The sequence below is a fragment of the Triturus cristatus genome, chromosome 1_2 (genome assembly GCF_964204655.1).
Source record: "Triturus cristatus chromosome 1_2, aTriCri1.1, whole genome shotgun sequence".
Classification (NCBI taxonomy): domain Eukaryota; kingdom Metazoa; phylum Chordata; class Amphibia; order Caudata; family Salamandridae; genus Triturus; species Triturus cristatus.
Window position 1 is genome coordinate 787,430,620 of NC_140580.1, and position 26,095 is coordinate 787,456,714.

Sequence of the window (26,095 nt, forward strand, 5' to 3'; positions counted from 1 at the left end):
CAGTGTTTGTGACTCATCGGTTTCTCATCTACGAGTGTATTAGATTCCTGGCCCATCTTATACTGGTGATCAAGTTGACTTGCCTACCTGTCTTTTTAGGTCTTCACACTATAGTGTTTGTGACTCGTCAATTTCTTGTCTAAAAATGTATTAGATTCTTGGCCTACATCATATTGGTGATCAAGTTGACTAGTCTTTCTGTTTCTTTAGGTCAGGCGATAGCCAAGACCTTTTTATTTTACTAAAATGATATGGATAATATACTTATAGGGGCTTTCAATCAGCCCTCTTCATCTATTGGCCTGTTTTTGTTTCATTCGCGTTTTCTTCCGACCTCTACAACACACATCATGGGGCAATGAGTCAGCACATTTTTAGCCTCTAGTTAACTATAGTGTGAGTGATATCATTCTCCTCTTTCACAAGGAGAACATCCTGACACAAAGTAGTCCCCTCCATTGCTAGGGACTACTGTGGCAGTGTGTGCTTTTTGAGACCCTACATTATTTCTGCTCTTTGCTTTTTTTTAAATCAAGGATCCGGTAGATCCCTGTTGAAAAGAAGATCGTACGTGTGATATACTGGCGGTGATAAATTATTCAGAAGTTCACCACATAAAAAGGCAGCTGTCGCAGTGGAACGAGAGACTGCCCTAACGTTGGCACGCTCCCTCTCTCCCTGACCGAATGCACATAATAAAGTGGTTTCACATTCTACCTGAGAACATGGAACACTGACAAATCAAAGAGGACAGACAGTTTGAGCCATAACACACATCCCCCATCACTGACCACAAAACCATAAACTCAAATAAAAAATAATACAATAATTACTAAGGAACAAGTAAATGTTTTTTTATTATTATTACAAAACAAAACAATCATTGAAAAACCAAATGGGTGGCAACCAATACCAAACCTATTAACTTTACAATGCTTCTTTTCCTTGCACTATCTTTCTTCTACTCTATTATTCTCAAATTCCTTGTCCTAATGTCCTTATGTCTGATGTTTCATTTGTTGGAGAACCCTGTCCCTGTAAGAGGAATATCTCATACATCAGACAGCACATGGGCATGGGACTGCAGTACTGGATACAGCTAATCAGACAGATCGTCAACACTTGTCTCTCTTCTGTCGCACGCATGTCCCACATTTGCAGTGCACTAACTCCACTTTCCTGTTGCCCATCTCCTTTGTCTGTGTCATCTTGGTGCGTTCCCATTCACACGGTTCGCAAATTCTTTTTTCATGCCTCTTGTCTTGGCCCTACATCTGTGGGATCCAGTGTTTCCCCTAACTCACATCTGATCGATCCCATGGTCCTGAGCCTTTCTAGCCGCTCTGCCCATCCCTCAGCCTCAGCCCTCCTGCGCCATTGTATCTCCCCCTCCTAGGTTTCTCCCCAGCCCAAGTATCTCCCCTACCTGAGAGTCAACAGAGCCAACGTGTCTCCCTCATCCTGGTGTCTTTGTGGCTCCACTGCTTCCCCAGTCCTGTAGTCTCTCTGGTCCCACTTTCTATAAGTCTTTGTTTGCCAGTACAAAATGTGACCAGATCCACATGCTGACCAGGAATGTCTACAAGATCTACTCAGATCATTTTAGTGCCTTTTTTGCCAACAGCTTAACCTTTTCACCCTAGAACGATGCTCTGCTCTTGCGACAAGTATGGAAGCATGGGCACGGTATGTACACAAGTAACCATCGACAGCCTGCAGAAACTAGTGGAATCTTGAGGTGGTCGCATAATCTGTATAGTGACTCAAGACTTGGGTAGGGGCTTGTTGGGCAGGACCTGGGCGAATGATGAAAGACTGGGAGTACATTTAAGGATTGCACGCTTCCAGCTTAGCCCCCCAAAAGCTACCGCCACCAAACATGCTGTACTGTTACTCCCACAGGGGGGTAAGTGTGCTTCGCACACAGTCCCCCTCAATGGGTTGTTTTAGCGCTGTTGGCCTCCTCTACCTGTTGAGTTGATACGGCACAGAATATTTTTGGCACAGAGTAATCTTCTTCTCTGTTTGTGCCATTTTCCATGGGGTTTTATTTAATATTCATGATGATGCTAATAAAAATATTTCAAAATGAATGCTCTATCAGCACATTTGATAAAAATACAATACACAAAACAAAATATTATTTTCAAATCCATATTTTTGTTGTGTTCTCATCATCATCATCAGTACGGCTCTAGTTATAGTGTTGTTGTTGCTAGTACTAAAGTGATAAACTGAACTGGATTTTACAATGTGTAAATTTACAGCAGCCCTCCAATCCGCCTAACCCCCCTGCACACACACACTCAATCAAGGCGGAGGGATTGTGTATACCTTTAGAGCGCTGACCCTGGGCCAAGGCTGTTCTCTGATTCTGCCCACCTCCCTCCCCATGGGACAGGCTGAAACTATTTACATACTGTTTAGTTGAAGAGTTGTCTGCATGCTTGGACCTGTGCATGTGTCATTGCCTGCTTTACGGCATGCCACAATTAGCAGTTTTTTCCCCACCTGGAGGGTTCATTGTTGTTAGTAGACAAAGTAGTGACACTTTTTGTAGGGCGGCAACAGGGAAGAACCCTTTTATTCTTAAAAGCACCGAAAAGCGTTGTGTTGCGACTTTTGCTTCTAGTCGCAGAATCTGTTCTCCATCAGCAGCCTCTGTCTAAATTATGTGTATAGTTTTTCTAAATCAAATTATATCTCTGCTATAAGATGAACAGTTAAAAAATTGCAACAAGTCTGGACAGTGCACTGACTACATAAGAGGTATGTAACAAGGAATGAACAAAGGAAATCTCTGTGGTGGGTAGATTATGGTGGAATTAAAAGAAACCAAGGATGATTCGAACGGCGCTAAGGGGTGTGTGTGTGGTGGGGTGAAACTTTGCGAATGATTGAAAAAAGTAAATATAGAATAAAGAGATGGAGGAAAAGACAGAAAAGAGAGATAGAGGGTAGAAACATAGTGCGAGGGAGAAAATAAAAAAATATGAGAAGGAAAAAGAAACAAACATTGGCAAATCCAAAAGGTCTCACCTTTTTACCTTTTTTGCCAATGCTTTTTGGTGATGCTGTTCAGCATCTGGAATAAAATGTGCTTTTGTTATGCTCTGTAACATCGGCAAAATCAAATGTAAGCCTGCATATGTCACAACGATTTTTGTGGCTGCATCATTCTGTATGGATGTGCATGCTTGGCCACACATGCTGTCCCACAGACTGGTGCAGGCGCCATTTAATACATTTTTTATTTACCATTCCAACACGGTGGATATCATTTGAAGCAGTAAATAAAAAAACAAATTATTGCGCTGAAGTGCTTTTTAAAAAATTGAGTGACCTGTCGGCTTCTGGTCCCTTAAAAATGAAAATAATATATACATATTTTAAGTACCACGAGAGTTGGTGGAGCAATGGAGGATTTGATGGGTGGAGTGGTTGGGTGGAGCAACGGGGAGTGGGTGAGGGGACAACAGACACGTTTGAGGTCAAACGGGGTAATGATTACATTTTAAAAAAAAGCGATTGGGGAAGCAAAGGAGGGGCGTAGGGAGGTGAGAGCAACACAGAGTGCAGGGTGCTGAAGGTGGGTGTTGATAGTGTGTATGTGAGTGAGGCCATACAATACAAAAATAAAATACATGGCGCAGAGAGGAACAAAACAAATGCACTCACGTCAAATGACATGCTAATAGCAAATGAAACAAGCAATGGCAAGGACAATAGATCTGGTGTTGCCCGTCTGTCTTTTTGTATTGTCAATGCTTGTTTTGTTGTGCTATAGTTTTGCAAAACTGTATTTTTGGGTAAGCAGCTGGACCCTCATCAACCAGAAAAAACATTGACTAAAAGAAAAAAGGTTTTTTGTCCTAAAAAGCACTCATAGTCGTCCCTAGCACTAAGGGGAACCACTGTGTGTGTGTGAGAGAGTGTGTGGATGTACTCCCTGTGAAAGGGCAGAATGCAGTCATTCATAATGAATTTAGCCAATGGCTGATCTGATGTGGGTTGAAGCACTACCCCAGGTTGTGTGTGCTGTAGTTGGCGGTAGAAATTGTAAGTGACAGAACAACACCCCAATTGATCAAAAGGGCTTGCTGAAAGCCCCAATAAGTAAATTAAACATATACCTTCAGTCAAATTGTTGGACCCGGCCTCGTAGGATGGCCCTCCGTGCCCCCGCACCACCGAAACCTGGTGCCTGCAGCCCTAGCACGCGGCCCAGCCGACCTTTCCCACCAGGACACCTGCGCCAACTCCGGACATCCCCGTCCATGGCCTCTCTCCTTTCGGCCACCCCGGGCCCGCGTGCCCACTCCCTGCAACAAGATGGCCGCCCGGCCCCAGCGCGACCCGGGCCTAGAGGCGCCACTCCGGCTGGAGGACATCACGCTTCCAGGGGATGAGAGAGGGAGGAGCAGTTTCTATCGCACCTCTGAACTCCCCTGGGACGATGGGTTTCGATCGGCCCTCCGGCCTCCCTGCGGGCTGGCTCCGTGCCTGCTGGGTGTCTGGGACTCCTCCCGACCCGGCCCTGAAAGGATCAAAAGACAATAGCAGGAAACCCCGACAAGCGGCCCCCAGGTGACAAGACCCCTGCCTGCGCAGACTCCGGACATCAAAGCAGGGTCGACCTATAACAAGGGGTGCTCTGAGACTGTCCGGCAGATTCGACGCTGGAACAACGAGAGCCTGCTGACGTGGTCACGGCTCCTGGAACTGAAACTCACCTGAGCCCTGCTGAGTGACTCGCGGCTCCCTGAAGATCGTAAGACCTCCGAACTTGTACCTGAGCCCTGCTGAGTGACTCGCGGCTCCCTGAAGATCGTAAGACCTCCGAACTTGTACCTGAGCCCTGCTGAGTGACTCGCGGCTCCCTGAAGATCGTAAGACCTCCGAACTTGTACCTGAGCCCTGCTGAGTGACTCGCGGCTCCCTGAAGATCGTAAGACCTCCGAACTTGTACCTGAGCCCGCTGAGTGACTCGCGGCTCCGACAGACTCTCACGGTCCCGCCGGGCCCCGACTACGACAACGTATCCCCCAGCTCGAGGATTGTGAGCTGTGCGCCGGATACGTCCCTGCTTTGAACCGTTACCAGAGACAGTCCCGCTACCCCCTACCTTTCCGAGACTCTTGAGCCCGTGCTCACCTTGTACATATTTGCAGTGATACCTATTTGATAAAGCTTGTTCTGAGAATACCCAGTGTGGTCTCTCTGTGTCGTGTGGTGCCAGAAGTACGATCCTAGTTGCGAGATTCCTCCCCCTGGGGAATCTCCCGCCAGTGCCCGGCTACAATACTACACGGGTGGGGACTCAGGGAAGTCAGGACCCCTTTCCGGGCTCCTCTGAGGTCGCCGTCTAACATTGGTGGCAGCGGTGGGATTCGGGCCCATCACCTAGAGATCGTACAGTGAACAACGGACGCACGACCAACAAAGATGGCAGAAGGAAGCGCCACGAGCTCCGCAGAAACCAACGCCAACAGAGTGTTCCAGGTGGAGCATCTGGAAGAATACACACACAAAGAGCTAAAACAATTTTGCAAAGAACTTAAAATCGCTACCACTGGCCTCAACACTAAGGAAGACTTGCAGAAAGCACTGAAAACTTGGGTGGAGACCGGGGCCTCCCGCCCGGAAGGCACGGGGGAGCGCCCCGACGAAGCCGAACCCCCCCAAAGTGAAAGCAGTAGCAATCAGGTGCGAGGCATTGTACCAGACGGGGGCCTATCCCCGGAAGAGCTCGCGGACAGAGAGAGAAGCCGCAGTCATGAACTCGAGTTAGCCAAACTCAAAATCGAGGGCGAATTGAAGTTAGCGGAGAAAAAGCTAGTGGTAGAGCAAATGCGCGTACAAGGCGAACTGGAAGAAAAGAAGCTCCAACGGGAGCACGAAGGAAGAAAGCTCCAACTGGAGCACGAACGGAGCTTAAAGGAACTCGAGCTCAAGGCCCGAAATGAGGACGGGAGGCCCCCGGGGAACCGAGAGACGGCCCCCCCAGCGGAACAGAAGGTCCACATCCCCAAGGATGTGGTCAAAGAATATTATAAAAACGATGACATTCAGCAATGGTTTCGGGCCTACGATGTCGCCATGACCTCCCATCGGATTCCACAGAAGGACTGGGGGGCGGGGTTGTGGGGACGGTTTCTGAGCGAAGGGAGGGACACCCTGCTCGACCTACCCCTCTCCCTGCAGACCTCCTACAGCCACATGAAAGAGGCTCTCCTCACAAGATACGGCCTCACCCCAGAAATGTACCGCTAACGGTTCCGGGACTGCAGGAAGATCCCGGGCACCACCTGGGTGGAGTATGTAAACTTTTTTAGTCGGGCCTTCGATGGGTGGGTCAAGGGCAGCAAGGTCACCACCCTTGCCGAACTCACTGACCTCATGTTATGGGAACATCTGGCTGCGAACTGCTTCGTAGAGCTACGTCAACATCTGCTGGATAGCAAGCTCACAGATCCCCGGAAGCTGGCCGTGGAGGCCGACCGCTGGACCAACACCCGGGTCTCCCGGGGCATGGTAGGAGAGTACCCCCGAACCAGTCAGGGACCACCCCGCCAGAGAGGGGGAGGGAACCAGGGAGGGCCAAGAGAGTCCCAGCCTAGCCCCCCGAAGACACCACCTCCACCTTTCCCGGCGCCCCCCCCACCAGTAACAGGGCCCCCTGGGAGACGAGGACACCGGGTGACCGTCACATGTTTTCGTTGCCAGAAACCCGGGCACTACGCCAATGACCCAGAGTGCCCCATGGCCACCCAAGTCACCCCTGCGAGACAGATAGCCAACGTAGCCCTGGGGGAGGAGGTTGAGGAAGCCGAGGAGTGGGAACCCGCCGCTATGGCCCTAGTATCCCTGGGAGATAGGGAAATGATCCCTGGTAGCCTCCTACCGTCCAACACACAGAAATATGGGCAGCTCGTCAAGATCAATGGCCACCAGGTAGAGGCCCTGCGGGACACCGGGGCCAGTATCACCGGTGTCCTCAGGCACCTAGTTCCCGAGGAGCAGATCCTCCCCAATGTCTTTTGCCCCGTAATATCTGCAGACAATAGGGAAAGTATGTGTCAGGTAGCCCTGGTGCCATTTGAGTGGGGAGGGGTGATAGGTAAACTCAGGGTGGCCGTAAGAACCTCCCAGCCGGTCGACTGCCTCTTAGGGAACGACCTGGAGAGTTCTCCCTGGAAGCACGTAGAGCGCAAGGCCCACCTAGGAATGATGGGACTCCCCGAGTGGGTGTGTGCCACCACCCGATCTATGACAGCCCGACTCGCTCCCCGGAGAGAAGTCGAGAGCACCCCGGTCGAAGTAGCCAGCACCGTCCCCGCCGAGGGTCCTCCCGTTCCCCCATCGGAAGGGTCCGTCGCCAGCGACGAACCCGCACCATTCGACCCCGCCCCGGTCCCCGAGTTGGGGGATCTACCCGAGTTGGCCCATTGGCGCCACGAGGGCGGGCCCACCCGAGAAGAGTTTTGCCGGGAGCAAACCACCTGTCCTTCCCTGGTCGGGCTGCGGCGCCAGGCCGAGGGCCAAGCCGCAGGTGACCAGACCGGAACGCACCGAATCTATTGGGAGAATAACGTCCTGTATAGTGAGCAGAAATCAGTGGAGCTGGGATCCGGACGGGTACTGGTGGTACCCCTCCGCTTCCGGGATTTCCTCCTGGGCTTAGCCCACGATGTCCCCCTCGCCGGTCACCTGGGTCAGGACAAGACCTACAGCCGTCTCGTGACCCATTTTTATTGGCCTAAGATGAAAGCAGCGGTAGAAGCACACTGCAAGTCCTGCCCCACGTGCCAAGCCAGTGGGAAGAGTGGGGGGAAGCGCAAGGCTCCCCTCCAACCGTTCCCGGTCGTCAGTACCCCCTTCGAACGAGTCGGGATCGACATCGTGGGGCCACTGGACCCCCCCACCTCCCAAGGTCACCGTTTCATCTTGGTCCTAGTGGACCACGCCACCCGCTACCCAGAGGCTATTCCCCTGCGCACTTACGGCCCCCGTGGTGGGCCGGGCCCTGATGGGGATCTTCTCCAGGGTGGGTTTCCCCCGCGAGGTCGTGAGCGATCGCGGCACTAATTTTATATCCAGGTATATGACGTCCCTGTGGCAACAATGTGGGGTGTCCTATAAGTTCACCACCCCGTACCATCCCCAAGGGAACGGCCTAGTAGAGAGGTTTAATAGGACTTTGAAAGGGATGATCGCTGGCCTAGAAGAGCCCCTCCGGCGTAAGTGGGACGTCCTGCTCCCCTGCCTCTTGTTCGCTTACCGGGAGGTCCCCCAGAAGTCCTTAGGGTTCAGCCCGTTTGAATTACTCTATGGGCACCCCGTCCGAGGTCCCCTCAGTTTGGTTAAGGAAGGGTGGGAGGCAGCACCCCAGACCACCCCCCGAGATGTGTTCCAATATGTCCTGGCCCTCCGGAACCAGACCAGGAGGTTCCGAGAACTGGCCGAGGCCAACCTGGAGGCGAGTCAAGAAGAAATGAAGCGCTGGTACGACCAGAATGCTACTCTGGTCGAGTTCCAGCCGGGCCAGCAGGTGTGGGTCATGGCCCCCGTGAAGCCTGGCGCTCTCCAGGACCGATGGACTGGGCCCTACAAAGTGGTCGAGAGGAAGAGCCAAGTCACCTACTTGGTGGACGTCCAGTCGCCTCGGGATCCCCTCCGGGTCCTGCACGTGAACCGCCTCAAGCCTCACTTCGTGCGGACAGAACTGAGCCTCCTGCTGGCCACCGATGACGGGGCCGAAGATGAGTCGGATCCCCTCCCGGACCTCCTGTGTGTCAAGGAGCAGGATGGCTCCGTGGAGGGGGTGAACCTCTCCCCAGCCCTCACTGCCCAGCAACAAGCGGACTGCCGCCAGCTCCTCAGACAATTTTCTGACCTCTTCTCCCTGACCCCCCGGGTCACCAACTGGTGTGTTCACGATGTGGACACCGGGGACAGCCCGCCGGTGAGACACCGAGCCTACCGGGTTCCTGACCGGGTCCGGTCCTGTATTCAAGCCGAAGTCTCGAAGATGTTGACCCTGGGGGTGATCGAGCCCTCTGACAGTCCCTGGGCCAGCCCCGTGGTCCTGGTTCCGAAGGCAGCGGCCCCCGGTGTCGCCCCCGAGCTCCGGTTCTGCGTGGATTACCGGGGGCTCAATGACGTTACCCGAGCCGATGCCCACCCCATTCCACGAGCCGACGAGCTCATTGACCGACTAGGGGCCGCCAAGTTCCTCAGCACTTTCGACCTCACCTGCGGCTACTGGCAGATTGCGCTCACCGAAGGGGCCAAGGAGAGGTCTGCTTTCTCCACCCCCGATGGGCACTACCGCTTCCGCGTGATGCCCTTCGGGATGAAAAATGCCCCGGCCACTTTCCAGAGACTGGTAAATAGGGTCCTGGCCGGACTAGAACAGTTCAGCGCGGCCTACCTGGACGACATCGCTGTCTTCAGTTCAGAGTGGAGTGAGCACCTCCAACACCTCCGGAGAGTGCTAACCGCCCTGCGCCAGGCAGGCCTCACCGTAAAAGCCAGCAAGTGCCAGATCGGGCAAGGATCCGTAGTCTACCTGGGGCACCAAGTCGGAAGTGGCCAGGTCGCGCCTCTACAGCCAAAGATCGACGCCATCCTGGCCTGGGACCCACCCATCACCCAAACAGAAGTCCGGGCCTTTCTGGGACTCACGGGCTACTACCGCCGATTCATACGGGGATATGGCAGCCTGGTCGGCCCTCTCACTGAACTCACGTCTAAAAAACAGCCAAAGAAGGTGCAATGGACAGCTGCCTGCCAGGAAGCTTTCGATGCTCTAAAAAAGGCCATGTGCACGGCCCCCGTCCTCCAGGCTCCCGACTACACCAAGGAGTTCGTAGTCCAGACCGATGCCTCCGAGCATGGCATTGGGGCCGTCCTGTCCCAAGTGAATGATCAAGGCCTAGACCAGCCCGTCGCCTTCCTCAGTCGGCGGCTGCTACCCCGAGAACAGAAATGGAGCACCATAGAGCGCGAAGCCTTTGCCGTGGTCTGGGCACTCAAAAAACTACGACCCTACCTGTTCGGCACTCATTTCAGGGTCCAAACTGACCATCGGCCCTTGCGATGGCTCATGCAGATGCGAGGAGAAAACCCCAAGCTACTGCGGTGGTCAATCTCCCTCCAGGGAATGGACTTCACCGTAGAACACCGCCCTGGTACGGACCACGCCAACGCGGACGGCCTCTCCCGGTTCTTCCGCCTCAGCGAAGAGAACCCCCCAAGGTGATGGGCAGTTCTCTCCGGCTTTCAGCTGGGGGGGACGCGTGTTGGACCCGGCCTCGTAGGATGGCCCTCCGTGCCCCCGCACCACCGAAACCTGGTGCCTGCAGCCCTAGCACGCGGCCCAGCCGACCTTTCCCACCAGGACACCTGCGCCAACTCCGGACATCCCCGTCCATGGCCTCTCTCCTTTCGGCCACCCCGGGCCCGCGTGCCCACTCCCTGCAACAAGATGGCCGCCCGGCCCCAGCGCGACCCGGGCCTAGAGGCGCCACTCCGGCTGGAGGACATCACGCTTCCAGGGGATGAGAGAGGGAGGAGCAGTTTCTATCGCACCTCTGAACTCCCCTGGGACGATGGGTTTCGATCGGCCCTCCGGCCTCCCTGCGGGCTGGCTCCATGCCTGCTGGGTGTCTGGGACTCCTCCCGACCCGGCCCTGAAAGGATCAAAAGACAATAGCAGGAAACCCCGACAAGCGGCCCCCAGGTGACAAGACCCCTGCCTGCGCAGACTCCGGACATCAAAGCAGGGTCGACCTATAACAAGGGGTGCTCTGAGACTGTCCGGCAGATTCGACGCTGGAACAACGAGAGCCTGCTGACGTGGTCACGGCTCCTGGAACTGAAACTCACCTGAGCCCTGCTGAGTGACTCGCGGCTCCCTGAAGATCGTAAGACCTCCGAACTTGTACCTGAGCCCTGCTGAGTGACTCGCGGCTCCCTGAAGATCGTAAGACCTCCGAACTTGTACCTGAGCCCTGCTGAGTGACTCGCGGCTCCCTGAAGATCGTAAGACCTCCGAACTTGTACCTGAGCCCTGCTGAGTGACTCGCGGCTCCCTGAAGATCGTAAGACCTCCGAACTTGTACCTGAGCCCGCTGAGTGACTCGCGGCTCCGACAGACTCTCACGGTCCCGCCGGGCCCCGACTACGACAACGTATCCCCCAGCTCGAGGATTGTGAGCTGTGCGCCGGATACGTCCCTGCTTTGAACCGTTACCAGAGACAGTCCCGCTACCCCCTACCTTTCCGAGACTCTTGAGCCCGTGCTCACCTTGTACATATTTGCAGTGATACCTATTTGATAAAGCTTGTTCTGAGAATACCCAGTGTGGTCTCTCTGTGTCGTGTGGTGCCAGAAGTACGATCCTAGTTGCGAGATTCCTCCCCCTGGGGAATCTCCCGCCAGTGCCCGGCTACAATACTACACGGGTGGGGACTCAGGGAAGTCAGGACCCCTTTCCGGGCTCCTCTGAGGTCGCCGTCTAACACAAATCAAAAGGTATTTGCTGTCACAAGACCTAAACTTGGTTCCCTGAATGTGAGCCGTGGAAAGATGCAGGCATCCAACAAAAAAGATGGTGAAGATGTTTTGCTCCAAGGGAAGGACAAACGGAAGAAGGGGAAGGAAACCAATCGAAAAAGAAGCAAGTGAAAGAGACTACCAAGAAAGCCAACCAATGGCAGGCAAGGAACTGGCATCAAAGTCCACTGCAGGTTTTTGGTAGGTGTACATGCGGTTTCGCAAATAGACTGCTGTCTGCAGGCAAGAACCTAAAGAACAACGTAAATGAAAAGTGAAGGAAGCCATAAACGAAAAGACATAACAAATGGAAAACTGAAGAAGGGTAAATAAAGAAAAGAAATTCAAGCGCCAGTGCTAAAAAATTAAGTGTAGGTAGCAGACTATATATACACATAGAACAAAAACAGATAAGGGAAACAGAGAACAGAGGTGTTAAAGGGAGGAGGCAAAATATGATAAAGAAAAGACTAAAGGAAAAAGAAAGAGCAAATTAGAGAAAATTAAACAAATAATAAAAATAAAAAAACAAGAAAAGAAATAATTTGAAAATAAAGAGGAAATGACAAAAGAAAAAACAATTGGCATAAATGGAAGAAAAAATGAATGAAAAAATAAAGGTGTATGAATGAATGAAAGACAATACAAACATTTTAGTAAATAATGCACAGATACCGTCGATGGTGGTAGACAATGCCTGTCCGGCCCAGTCTGCCATATTGCATCCTCCCCTCGACACACAGATCTCTCACGATCTGTATTTCAACCTAAGCCTTCTACTGTCACCCGTGAGCCTTCCCCCTCCACACTTACACTGTGAATTTAAAATCCACGAGGGTTCCTCACCTAAAAAATCGCACATTTTTGTGCTGCAGGTTTCCTTTGAGCGTTACAGCATGCTCCATTGCTGCTTCTGGGCACTTGCTTAGACCCTAAAGTGCCTCCTCGTAGCACTTTAAACTTGTTGTTTGCTGCCAGCTCGGGGGATACGGTGGAGTGATGGTTTGATGGATGATTTACTGTATCTGCAACGTGCCTCGTGAGAACAGACATACTAGTGCACATGGAGACTACTCTGAGAAACGTGTTTCAGCCTGTAGCTGTAGTTGTAATGTAGGAAACATTACACTTGGTAGATGGAGCTAGAATGCAAACCGAATCACCTCTAAGCAATCGCTGGAGGACATTATGTGGGTTCTAGTGAGAAGAAAGGGCACATTTTCGGGATGTTTCAGACTGAGCTTAAAGACCAGGCTCTTTAAGACTCTTATTCTTTTCACAAACAAAGCATCCACCCATTTGTGGTGAAAACCACGTCTATCCTGTGACTGTTGCCTGGAGTCTGGTCCACGTAGAACAGCCCTGCGTGGACCCACAGGACTCATTCAGCCTTAGCCTTCAGCTCTGTCTTTGGTTTCACACTACAATTCTCACTAACTCGGGGCATATAGAAATCTTTTTTATTGGGACCACCCAATTTATTTGACCACTGCCACTCCTGCCAAAAGACAATTCAATGAAGAACAACTTCCTTTCTATGAAGGAGGAAGAACTTCCTTATGCTCCCCTGAGCTCCAGAATGGCATATGAGGAGCTACTGGGGACCAAGTGATTGTGTTCAAAGAACTGATATTTCTTTAGCCACTCCAGTTTAACATTGACTCCGGCCCCTTCGATTCATCCATCCCTTTCTCAAGCTTTCTCAGTTCCCTTTACTCCAGAATACCCCTTCTGACCTTTTCTGCCTACTTCTTACACTATCCTCTCTCTCCTATGCATTTAATTCACAAATCTATTTATGTATACATGTGTGTTTTACTCCCAGCTTACTCCAAGATTTCCAAACAGCTGTGTGAATCAGGCCTCCTCTATTTTGCTTCTCTGCTCTGTGTGCAGCCCAAAACCCCGGCATTACCCCCTCGGTGTTTGGAGTTTACAACATCATTTGGTGCGTGGGTGTACGTGTTGCAAAGGGTCGCCACACGGCTTAAACACCCCACTGCGGTGGTCAGAGGTCTTTAGAGGTATCTCTGCAATTTCTTGCAAGATAGCTCAGCATTTTGAGCTCACTGTTAAGATCTCTGTGCCACTTGAAGGTTGTAGGTTGTAACACTTTCAATGTCGACTTCGCATTTCATCCTTCCATGGTCAATAAACTGAGTACCGAAAATGATTCAGAAATGACAATTGTATATAAAAATGTTCTATCTAAAACAGGTTTGCCAAAGGTGATGTATAAATAACAGGTTAATGCCTGCCTTTAAGGCCTGTGGATTCAAAACTAATGGCATGATCCTCACTGGTGGATAATGCCCAGGCTATTCTTTCCAGTTATCAAGTAGAGATCTTAGAATCCTTTCCCCAAACGTACACAAGGTGGCTACAGTATGACCTGACTGGCTGTCTGACTCTCGCCAGCATAGCTGCCTGTGTCAGGGTGGATGCAATAACATTACCTGCATATAATTTGACCTCTATAACATAATCCCTAGAGGCGCAGCAAAGGTACATGGGCTCTAAAGCAAGGACAATGGTGGCACCCACACTACAGTTCATCTGTATAATACTGTAATAATTTGGTTTAGGTGTGGCTTTCAGGTCTCTGGGCCCTAGTACCACTGCACCTGCTGCACCATTGATGACTGCACCCCTGATGTGCCCGGGGCAGGGGCATTCTAAATCCTTTAGGAGGGTCTTGTTCAGGGATGTAGACCCATCTTCTCCAAACCCCTCCCCTATAATCGCCCCCCCCCCCATTACACCATGCTTTCTAGAAATTCCAAACAGCTTTTTACTTTGCCCCGAGGGCTCAGTCAGCCCCACCTCTATGGTGTTGATGTTTTGGTTTTGTTTCTGTCCACATTTTTAGAGTGTTTGACCTTCTAAATGTCACTGGGGTGAATGTCCATTGGATGGGCCCGTTCCAGGAGAATTCGAGACGCGGCCCATTGACGGCTTGATAAAGCGACTCCCAGGGAAGTGACCCGGCACCCAATGCGATGGCAAGGCCCGGCATTCCTGCTCTCAGGTGCACCGCGCGCGCCGCCCCCATTAGTGGGGTAACTCTCTAATGGAGGGGGCTTAGCGCCGAGATGCTCCGACTCCTTCACTTCATCTTTTCGCAAGTGGTGACCTGTAACGAAAGAGAGGAAAAAACGTGAACTATTCAGAATGAGTCTTAGCCAAGCCATCCCCTTAAAAGCCTGTAACAGGACACCGCGCAGTGTGTGTGTGGAGTTTATGGTGCCGCCATCCTCTCACCTGAGCCTTTTCTCTTCCCTCCTCCCCTTTGTCTCTCCCTCACCTGCAGTCCCAGTTCAATCTGCTCAGCAGCACTATGGATCAGGGAGGCATCGGCAGCCGAGCAGCCTCCACGAGCCCCTACGGCTCCGACCACACCTCGAATGTGCCGACGCACTCGCCCTACTCGCAGCCCAGCTCCACCTTCGACGCCATGTCGCCGGCGCCCGTCATCCCGTCCAACACCGACTACCCGGGCTCGCACCACTTCGAGGTCACCTTTCAGCAGTCCAGCACCGCCAAATCCGCGACATGGACGGTGAGTGCGCGCACGTGACCGCTCACGCGCGCAGCGGAAGTTTTGGATGGGTATGTTTCTCGTGGTCGACCTTAGCCAATAGCCACGTGGTCTGTTCTACAATGGGCCGTGCTAGGCAATGCTATGTTATTACATGTTATGCTATGGTGTTGTACAATGTTTTGCAGTTGTTTTGGTTATATTATGCTATGGTGCGTTATGCTCTTGTGTTATTTTAAAGTATGCTATGTCATGTTTTGCTATGTGATGGTCTCTCAAGTCATGTGCTGTCAGGTTAGGTTGGGGCATCCTGAATCTGTAACATGCCGCGTGCACAGAGATGTCCGCAGGGATTTAGCTTGCTGACTATCTTATTACAAGACTTAACTTCAAACCCAGGCTTCTCCGCTAGACCAAGATTGTGCTCATCATCTTAGACTTCAGATGCTCACCTACTAACTTTGGGAAGCCTTGGAGAAGGGGTGTCCGCCAGCACTGCAAATTATGTAGCGCTTTGTACTTTTCTATGTGCTGGCCAGCTTGGCTCCTTGAATAAGCTCTCCAAAGGTGGTTTAAATATACCGCTCGATGGGGACAAGTAGGATTGGAGCTCTGTGTACATGACTTCAGGAAGATCAATGCAGGGGAAGTTTTTTGCAAATACGTTGATACACACACCACATTGACTTACGCTATGCTGCGCAGAGACAGGCAGATGCAAAGTTGGATAATGTAAGTATCTAGTTGGAGGATGAAGTAAATGTAAAAATGTAAATGTATAGGTTTTTATATAAAGGAGCTTCCAATGGTTAATAGAAGGATTACGGATAGCTAAGTAGACAGACACATTAGACAGCACCTGGACAGCACCTAGAGATACAAACGTCAAGGGTGCCATGTAAGTTAACCCCTTCATTCATTCATGCATGCATGCTTCTTTGTTCAATCAGGTTGGTGGTTTAGGACGCATATTCCTGGATAAGGTAGATTGCTTGAGGGCTTGGCATGGAGGCCAACACGAGAATAGATTGATTAAGAAAAGGTGACACACAAATATGGCTAGCTAGGCCTGGAGTGGACCAGCCAGAGAGTTAAATGGCCATGAATATCAGTGGCTTGATCAGGGAGTAAGCAGTTTGCGGTAAATAGGTTGGAAAATAAACCCATGACTTGTTATGAATATGTCTGCTTAGATGAGTGCACAAAGGGAGGGCCAGATAAAAGCTGTCTGGAATAATTATGTCTTAGCTATGTTAAATGTTTCACATAAAATTAACGATGATGGCTTTACAGGAATATTTCTATTGATCTAGATTTGCTAATGAATAATTGAGGCGGGAAATGTGTCAAGATGCAACGATTGGTCAAAAGGCTGGTCAGTAGTTCGAAGGGTGGTAAAAAACTGCACATGTACATAGATAGAGAACTGCCTGTACTAATGGATACACAGGTGGCTCAGAAGTGGAGGCAAGATGCACTGATGGATAAAATGTATAGTATATGGATGAAGGGCTAAACAGGGCAGGTAAAAAGATAGGGGGTGAATGTATGGGAACATATGAATCTTTATTAACAGGTACACAGGTGGAAGCACACAGGTGGAGACATGCAGCTTGCTGGAACAAAATGCGAAGATGGCTCAGAAAGTGGAGTGATCGATGAAGGGAGATGGATCGATAGAAGAGTGAACAATGGGAAGCTGTGCATGAAGATGGCTTGAGAGATAGATACTTGAATGTCTAGACAGAAAAATAACTAACTTGATGCACAAATAAAAAGTCAAATATAAAGAAGTTGGTTAGTTGTAAGTGTAGGAGAAGTGTGGTGTATGAGCATGGATAGAGAGAAGAAGCGCTAACGGAAAACAAGGCACTGTAAGAAAGTGTACTAATGCTTCAAACAGTGATGAGTATGGAGGTGGGTAGCTGGCTGGAGCCAGTGGTTAGTTTGGGTTGGTGGTTTCCGGTGGGGAGCACCGGCACTTATTTATCTTCACTAAACATTTACCGAGAGCAAGAGAGAAAAAATTAAAAAACCGGAAAGATGAAGGAAGAGAGACACAGTAACAAAGTGAGAAAGCAGGGACATGCAGAAGTGAGATAAAGGTGAATGGGGTGATGGTTGGCAAATTAAAGATGAAGCAAGTGGATTTAGGAATACACAGCCTTGGAATCCCGTGCGCGTACACTTAATTGCAGCAGCCACATTTCAGAGCAGAGCTTTGAGTACCAGCACTATTTCATTTGCAAATTAAGCACTGGCTGGAGCATGAATTTAAATATGGCTAAAAAGGTGGGTCTCTTGGTGGAGGCTCGGGTACGAAGATGGCTAGTTCTGGAGGCAGAATACACTAGTGCTAGATATATATTTGGGCAAAAAGTAGTTACACAGAGAGCTAACTCGGTGGATAGCTAGATAAGAGTTTAGAAGTAACTTTGGTCGATGCCTATCCAGGTTAAGAAGATTCTGGACATAAATATGAACAGAGATGTAGGTATTAACAGTGCTCGATCAGAGGGTTGGTGGATGGAAGGCTACATATTGAAGTGTACGTTTTGCAGGTAGGAAAATGGATGCTGATTTAAATAGAGAGGTATGTACACAGAAAGGTAAATCTGAGAAATAATGGACAAGTAGAAACATGGAGTTTAGATACTTGGGCAAAAAGATGGGTGCCTGGATGTAAAGCTGGATAGACAAGGTGGTCAGAAAGTACACAACTTGATTTACAGATGGCTAGATAAGGATGTACCTAGAAAGCTAGATACAAACAGTAATAGGTGGATAAACAGAGCCCTGGTGAGGAAAGGGGCTAGACTGAAGGTCTCTGTAAAGATGGCTGGATTGGCAGGGTAAGGATGGCTCTTTGCATAGTTGTGAACATGTATTTTAGAGAAGTCAGAGCAAGGGGCAGAATAGAAGGACATTGGTGGTAAGTTATGTTCCCCTGAAAAGTACATTTCTGTAGTTCTCGGCTGCAAGGGTAAGCTATCTAGGTGGGTGCTATTATTGTACAGGAAATCTGTGTTACCAAGGTCTGATTATCCTTGGAAATTCGTTGGTTAGTTGATCCTAGATGCAAATAACATTTCTGAATAATTTTACAAAGACTGTGTTTACAACTGATAATATGCTAATATTCTTTGCTCACCTCTGTACTCAGTTCCAAATAAAACTCTTGCCTTAATCCAAAGCGTTCATGGCATCATAGCAATGCACGGTCAGGGAAGGTTGCGTAAAAAGATGGTGAGCCATGGAAATGAAGGAGGATTGGATGGAAAGCTGGCCAGGCAGAGGGGCACACGGAGGCTGGGTATAAATATAGCCACATCGGGAGATGAAGAGGGATTGGCTATGAAGGTGCCAGGCAGGGTTTTTGATGGAGGCAGGATATGATGACGGATGACTAGGATGGTATAGTAAAGTCAGGCTGGATGGATAATTGGTTAAACAGAGATTTAGATCATGATTGGATATAAAGATGTTCTGATGTGGTTGTAGAGCGAGCCTGGATTGTCACATAAGGAAGTGGATGTAGGCTTGTTATAAACATAACAAGATGGGCTGGTAGAAGGTTAGATATGGAAATGGCCAGAGAGGGAGGGAGAGGTGCTGGCTGAAGATGGATGTCTGGGCATCGAGAGACAGAAGCTGCAAGATAGAAAATATGCGAGATAGAAAATAGGAAATAAGACGTTGCTCAGACGAGAAATGGATAGGTAGGTATGTAGATAGGTTGTTCAGTATGTTAATGTTTCTTCTGATTCAGTGCATTTTAGATTACTTTCTTATTTTTTCCTTCAAAGTTTAAACATTTGAGCTTTACATTGGTCAGTTTCCTTGGTAATTAGCGGGTCCCTAAGTGAGTAAGGAAAAGAAAAACAGTAGCATAGACAGTGTGTCATGGGTCCTAGTGTAAGAATGGAAATGGACCCTCTGAATGATGTTTGAATGATAAAATACATCAATAATCAAGGATCAGTGGGCCCCTCAGGCCTCGGGCCCCCAGTGCCACTGCACCTTCTGCATCAACGAAAGCTGCACCCCTTAAGGAAAAAAAAAGAAAGCAGATAAACTAAGGGTAGCCCAATAATCAGGTTCTAGGTGAACCACAAAAATGAATGGTTGTATCATATGCTCTTGAACTCCTTGCTTAGGGCTTATACGGAGAGTGAATAAGGAATCTTAAATAAAAAGCATTGTGAAAGTCCTGATTTTATCATGTTAAGCCTATTTTCACTTAATATTTGTAATACCGGTAGTTCTCATGAGAATTATCCGTACTTCACAATGAAAAAACTAGGTATCTATGCATGCCCCTACTTGTTTACCTAGTTCTTCCCAGGTGCCAGGTGGAAGCGTCTGTGGACTGGATTTGCTCTCAGCCCATGGGCAAAAACACGTTTGACTCATGAGTCCTGAAGGTTGGATCACGGTTAAGACTTGTTGACAAACAAGGTGATATTAACAACTATATATTGGTGTGAGTGACGATTAAGCAATTGGGCATGAGGAACATACAGGAAGGAAATAAAGGGAGAAACGTGTGGGATGAGCATGTAGATGAAAGCTCAAGCAGACGAGTAGTATTTTTTTGTTTTCCATTCAGTGCTTGCTTCCAAAGGCATGAGGCTTTGTGATGCTGTAAATAAGAGGTCTTAATATTCCCCAATTCACTGACACCCGTTATATTGACCTTAAATTTTGACTTGGTCTCACCTGCTTTATAGCATGCAGACTTTCCTTTACCCACTGATTTCTGCGGCATTCACATTAACCCACTGAACTATTTACAGGGCTTGCGTTCTTAGTACACTACGCAATGACCCCTAGATGCAGCAGAAAGTCTACTAGAAGTTGACCCAAATAAAATCAAGTCACTGGTCTAGTAGCGAGACATGTATATAGTGGCTGAAACAACAAATGAGAGGAGAGGGTACGTAATAGTGAGTAGACAAATGGGAGTGGGGGACATGGATGTCATTTCGCCAAAATGCCAAGGATAGGGGAAGTGTATTCACATGCCTCTTAACCCTCCCTTTCACTCACAGATACACATGCTTACACATAAACACACATTCAGTCATACACACACACTCACACATACACACACACCCTGCCAACACATACCCACACATTCACACATATACATATTCTCTCTTACATAAACACACTCAACACTGCTAGCAATATCACAGCATACATGGATTTAAAAGCATAGTTTTTTTACTCACCTCAGCTGCCAGGGAATGTCATATTCCAGCTATTTGTATTCCTTTTTTTTTTCAAACTCACTATACTAAGGAATCGCAATACAAGCATGCAATACCACAGTAACATTCAGGGGGATGCATGTTAGCAGTGTCGCACATAAATGGGAGCATCTAAGCGAAAAGCAGGCAAATGCAACTTGCTCATTCTACATCAGAGTCCTCCGCAATAGACAGCAAATTGTTCCTGAGTGACTGTGAAATATCCTTGGGTTGAGAAGTGATAGGTTGCAGAGAGGCATATATCTCAGAAGTGGTGTTGCAGTAGGACAGGTCTTTTAGCCATGCCGACTTTGAGGGGGAAACCGAAGCTCCCTAGTGCAGTGAAATTTGTCTTTTAGTGATCAGTAACACAATGGCAGGGAAGCGTTGGATACCCAAAGGGGTTTGACATACCCCATCCTCATATCTCTTTTTATCTCTCTGTCATGATCTGTGTATTTTTCTATCACCTTATATTTCTTTGTACATGCCACAATATCTCTTTCATCTTCCTGTCTCTCTGCATGCCACTTCATTATGCATTGCTATGTGTGGCTCATAATCTCTCTGTTTTTCTATTACTATGCATGTCACTCCAGCACTGATCTCTGTGTCCACACATCATTCTACTTATTGACCCAATTCTCTCTCTCTATATATATATATTTCCATCAATGATATGCATACCTCTGCAATACTGTCTGCATAACTCTCCACGTGTCTGTGTATGTCTTTGCATAAATCCTCATAACTGCTATGTAGATCTTCCACATCGCTGCGCTGTATATCACACCATCTATCTGTATCTCCATTATGGGTCTATCTTTACATCGATCTGTCTACATCACCTCATCAATAACTGTACAGCTGCCCAGCTTTCTGTATGGCTACCCACCAATCACTGTACTTCACTGCGTTGTTGCAATACCTATCATGAGTGGTGTGTATATATCACTCCAATTCTTATTTGTCTGTGTCTCTCCAGCTCCTGTTTTTTCACCATACCACTGCTTATCTCTCCATCACTGATCCCTATATTACTTAGTGAAGTGTATATCAGTCCACCTCACCCTATAGTTGTCCACATTTTGCTAGATCTGTGCAGCGTGTTTGGAATATCTTCCAATCTCTATATATAACCCCTTGGATGTCTGTATATCTCTTGCTTTCTCTACATGGCTTTATTCCAATGTATATTTCTTCATCGACGATCTGCACATCTCTATATCTATCTGTGTATCTCATGATCTGCACAAACATTTATCTCTCTTTATGTCTTTTCTCTCTGTGTAAATTTCTCCATTTCTCGGTAGAGCTCTATGTCATGTATCTATAAATTCTTACTTCTCTGACAATAATTGATTTTCTCATCTCCCTGGCTCTCCGTATGTTGCCCTCATTCATCAGTATATCAGCTTATCTGTGAGTTTATTTCTCTGTCACTGATATGTGTATTTCCCTATCTCTCGGTTTGTCTCTTGGTCACCAATCTGCATAAGTTCTCATCTCTCTGTATATCGCTCCAGCCTCCATCTCTCCTATTTACAGAACCTCATAGTGTTGCATATCTCTGCCTCACTGACCTATATATCACACAGTAAATTATCTCCATCTTTTTATATGCCCCTCTTTTCTTGATTTGTATTTCTCAACTGTCTCATTGTATCCCTCCATCACTGATCTACATAGCTCTTTATCCTGGTTTACATCTATGGGCTCCTTTGTGTCTCTCCAATATTGGTCTGTATACCTCCCCATCTGTCTGTGTATCTTTCCTGTATTGACCTGTGTGTATGTCATGTTCCTATATACCCCACACATATCTGTATAACGTCCATCATTGGTTTGCAGATTACCTCATTTATCTTCTCTGTTTTTCATCTCCGTTATCTCTCCATCGTCTCCTGTGGCTCTTACGCAGTCAGCGTATCTGCAGAACGCACTTACACCAAAGGCGTGTCTTGGCACCACTGATTCATAATGGATGTTTATTGTTACCGAATGCAAGAAGAACCATTTTATCGAAATCAGAAGAATGAAGTGCTAAATGTATCCACCATAATACTGATTGGTGACCACGGGTAAAGCACAGATCCCTGCATTTTATGTATTAGGTCACGGGGCCACCAGACTAATCGTTTTTCCTCATCAAATATCAATCTGTGATACACTTCACTAGAAAAAATAAATCCATCCATCCACCCACCCACCCACCCATCCATCCACCCCATCCCTCCATCCATCCATCCACCATCCATCCATCCATCCATCCATCCATCCATCCATCCATCCACCCACCCACCCATCCATCCACCCCATCCCTCCATTTCTTTTTCATGATTGTATGCTAACTGTCCAACTCAGAGACCACTCTCAGGGTAGAGCACCATTCCCCTCTCAATCAATGTGCAGCAGTTACATTAAAGTAGTGAGAGTTAATAGTGAGCGGACTACAGCACAAAACATTCATCCGTTGCCCTCCTTGACTGCACCTCAAGTTTGCCCACTATGATGTTTTACTCTACTTGTACAATACAATACGTATGTGCATATATCAATGGCTAGGAGCGTGTTGCAGTATTAAAAAATGAATGCATAGAAAATGTCGTTTACTTAGCACACACGTGTTTAGTGCCACTTTGTAGACAAACACCTACAGTTGCGCGTGCGCCCTAGGGTAACCCTTTCCTCTCCTTCAGTGTGTTGGTACCGGTTTCCCCGCCCATTCTGTGCCCCGCGCACCAATGACAAATTGCCTTTGTCAAGAACGCCAGGTGGATTCACCCGATTTGAAACCTGATACCCCAGGAGTAAAGAAAACACCGGTTACTATTTCGCCAAGGGTAGGATTCTCCCAACCTTAGATAGGTTGTAGGTCCGGTGTTGGCCATCGGCACAAACGTTTACTACATTTTTTAAAGGCAACATTGATTTGTAAGGAGGTGCTGACTAGGGACGTTTTAACGCACGGGAAAAGGGGGCAATTGCGCTGGGCCCCACCTTCCAAGATGCTCATGAGAAAGGGAACTTTTTCTCTATCCCTCTGTCTGTTTCTATATCTCATCCTTTAACATATAAATCAAAATTATTTGTCATCATGGGTCTTGAATTATTAGGAAATGGGTAAACAAATTTAAATTACTCCGAATAGGAGCCCGAATATATTTCTTGCCCAGGGACCCCAAAATCCTTAAGATGAGACTGGTGCTCACCTGCCGAAATCAGCGTCGTTAGAGATACAGCTATGGGAATAACATGGGACGTGCAGTGTGGAGTCAGCTAACATTCGAGGTGTGTTCGTGTCACAGATTTCTCACCACCTTTGTCACCTTAAGAACAATTTTCGGCCTATCCTACCGTTACAACTAGGAGGAACTGTTAGCTTCAGCATTCCGACAAATTCCAGGCCATATCAATACCACATTCATAAATTGATTCACAATGTATATTTTGTTTGTGGAAGTTCCAAACATTTATGCAACAATACATTTAAGAAGAAAAAACACAGCTCAGGCATTTAATAGTTCATTATGGAATAGGCATAAGGTGAGCCACTTTTACTCCTTCCACAAGGAAAGTTATTGTGTAGCTTCTAAAGCCTTACATCAGCCCATCCTGCATTTGCGATGTTGTACTTGCAAAACCAAAACAAACAGAAAAATACATTTTTTGTTGTTTTTACATTCTTGGCGAAGTTTTACAAATGTCACAAAAATAGTGATTTTTTTTTGCTTGTTACCCTTTGTACTTACGTTAAATTGACCTAAGGAAAGCGAATGGGCATTGTGGGCAGCTGGAAACAGCATCCTCGTGTCAGACTCTTGATTTTGAACAGTGTCAAAGTTTGATCCATCCCTACCAGACCCATGGTAGATGTTCACCACGACCTTTGACTATGTCCAACCCTATAGACTAAAGTTGGAACCACATTAGATAGCCTAGTGAGGACACAGTCATTTTTATTCTGCTTCATATTAGTAGCTTGGTACATCTCACAAAGTCCTGCCCCATAGCTCATCAAGACTAACTTCCACAGGGCACAGGTATTTTACTAAAGCCCATGATCCTGACTTCACAAACTCTCGCTGAACCAGACTACAATTGGCGCTGCACTCCCCAGAAACACGTTTATAAGGAATGTACTCTTTAGGAACCCACCCAACGTAGTATATCCTAACTGTGGCAACATTTGAGCAGAATGTCCAAAGACTGTCCCTTTTTTTGCTTCAATACTTTTTTCCCTGCCACAAACCATTCAAATCAATGAATCCCTGTACTGAGAATATTAACCTGACTAACATTGCTCCATCCATTGCAAGTTCACAGGGGCACTCTGCCCCATGTCCATTCCGTTATTAGAGGATAATCTAAACTTTTCAGGACAAGCTGCTTTGACAAGAAGGTGAAGCAAGAAACTCTCTGGCCTCCCCTTGCCTCTACCTACCTCTGAGCCAGCAAATCATCATGACCTCCCTTTTACCTCTACCTACCCCTGAGTACTTAAGCCACTCTCACCTCCCTTTACTTCTCCCACCCCAGAGCCCTCAAGTTAACCTCACCTCTCTTCACCTCCCCACACCACTGAGCCGTAAAGTCACCCTCACCTCTTTGTACCTCTAGCCACCCTTGAACACTCAAGACACCCTCAACCTACTTTAACTCTACCCATCCCTCAACCCTGTAGTCACTCACCTCCCTTTACCTCCACCCACCCCTCAACCCTGTAGTCACTCACCTCCCTTTACCTCCACCCACCCCTCAACCCTGTAGTCACTCACCTCCCTTTACCTCCACCCACCCCTCAACCCTCATCACCCTCACCTCCCTTTACAACTACCCACCCCTCAAGTCACTTTCACTTCCCTTTATCTCTACTCAAACATGAACCCTAAAGGCACCATTACCTCTACCTATACCTATCACTAAACGCTAAAATTACTTTTTTAAGTAACGTAAAAACATTATTTAAAAAAATACTTCCCTGCGTAGTAAATTAATGCTTTGGAAAGGTACAAATTCCCATCTGCCTAGTACCTGCATGGCAAAAAATGTGTGGTAAATGTCCTGCGTGGTAGAGGCTGCAAGGTAAAGTCTCTTTCCCCCCTTTTAGGGGCACTGTCGGTTGTTTTGTGCCCTTCAATATGTTTGGCGGGTATCTTCACCTCTTTGACAGTTTACCCCCTCCCTCCACCTCCCATGCTCACTTTATAGCTTAGCTCTTGCCTGAGAGAGGACATGCGCTGTTGCTTGCAAGACATTATGCCTTAGTTAGGGAGTTCAGAGCCCACCCTTTGCTTACCATTGTTTGGCTTCATCTTCACTCTAATTTCCTTGCTTCTCTTTGGTCAGCAAGAGCTGGCTTTGCTTCCTCTTCATGTGATGGCCCTACCCTGGAGCATGGCTCAAGTACTGCTTCCCTTATCTAGTGTGCTTACACTGTTCACCGCTTTCAGAGATACTGTTTTTCACTTTTACCTGCAACCCCATTCATCCCTACCCCCTCTCACGTTGTTGCTTTCCATGCCCCCACCCTCCTCCTGCATTGTTGCTTGTCCAGTCTGTCCCAACTCGTGATTCTTTGCCCCATCCACCCTGCACCCCCTCCCTCTTCGTTGCTTGCCCCCTCCTGTCCCACCAGGAAAATGACACCCAAAAGACATGCCAGCGGGAGTCAAGATGCTACAAAGATCCAAACGGGACTACGCTCTCTTCCCTGCTTGTCATTTTGGTGTTGTCTTCATACAG

General features: G+C 48.2%; 1 protein-coding gene across 2 annotated transcripts in view; it reads left to right on the plus strand.

Annotated features, from left to right (window-relative positions):
* The window catches only part of TP73 (tumor protein p73), a 527,553-nt gene that overhangs the window by 350,941 nt on the left and 150,517 nt on the right, over window positions 1–26,095 (plus strand). The window contains exon 4 of one of the 2 annotated variants that reach the window (XM_085608848.1): window positions 14,871–15,119. The exons of the other annotated variant lie outside the window; for it this stretch is intronic. Within the exon in view, the coding sequence (XP_085464974.1) occupies window positions 14,871–15,119 (249 nt within the window). The remainder of the gene's footprint in view (window positions 1–14,870; window positions 15,120–26,095) is intronic. 2 annotated transcript variants of the gene reach the window in all.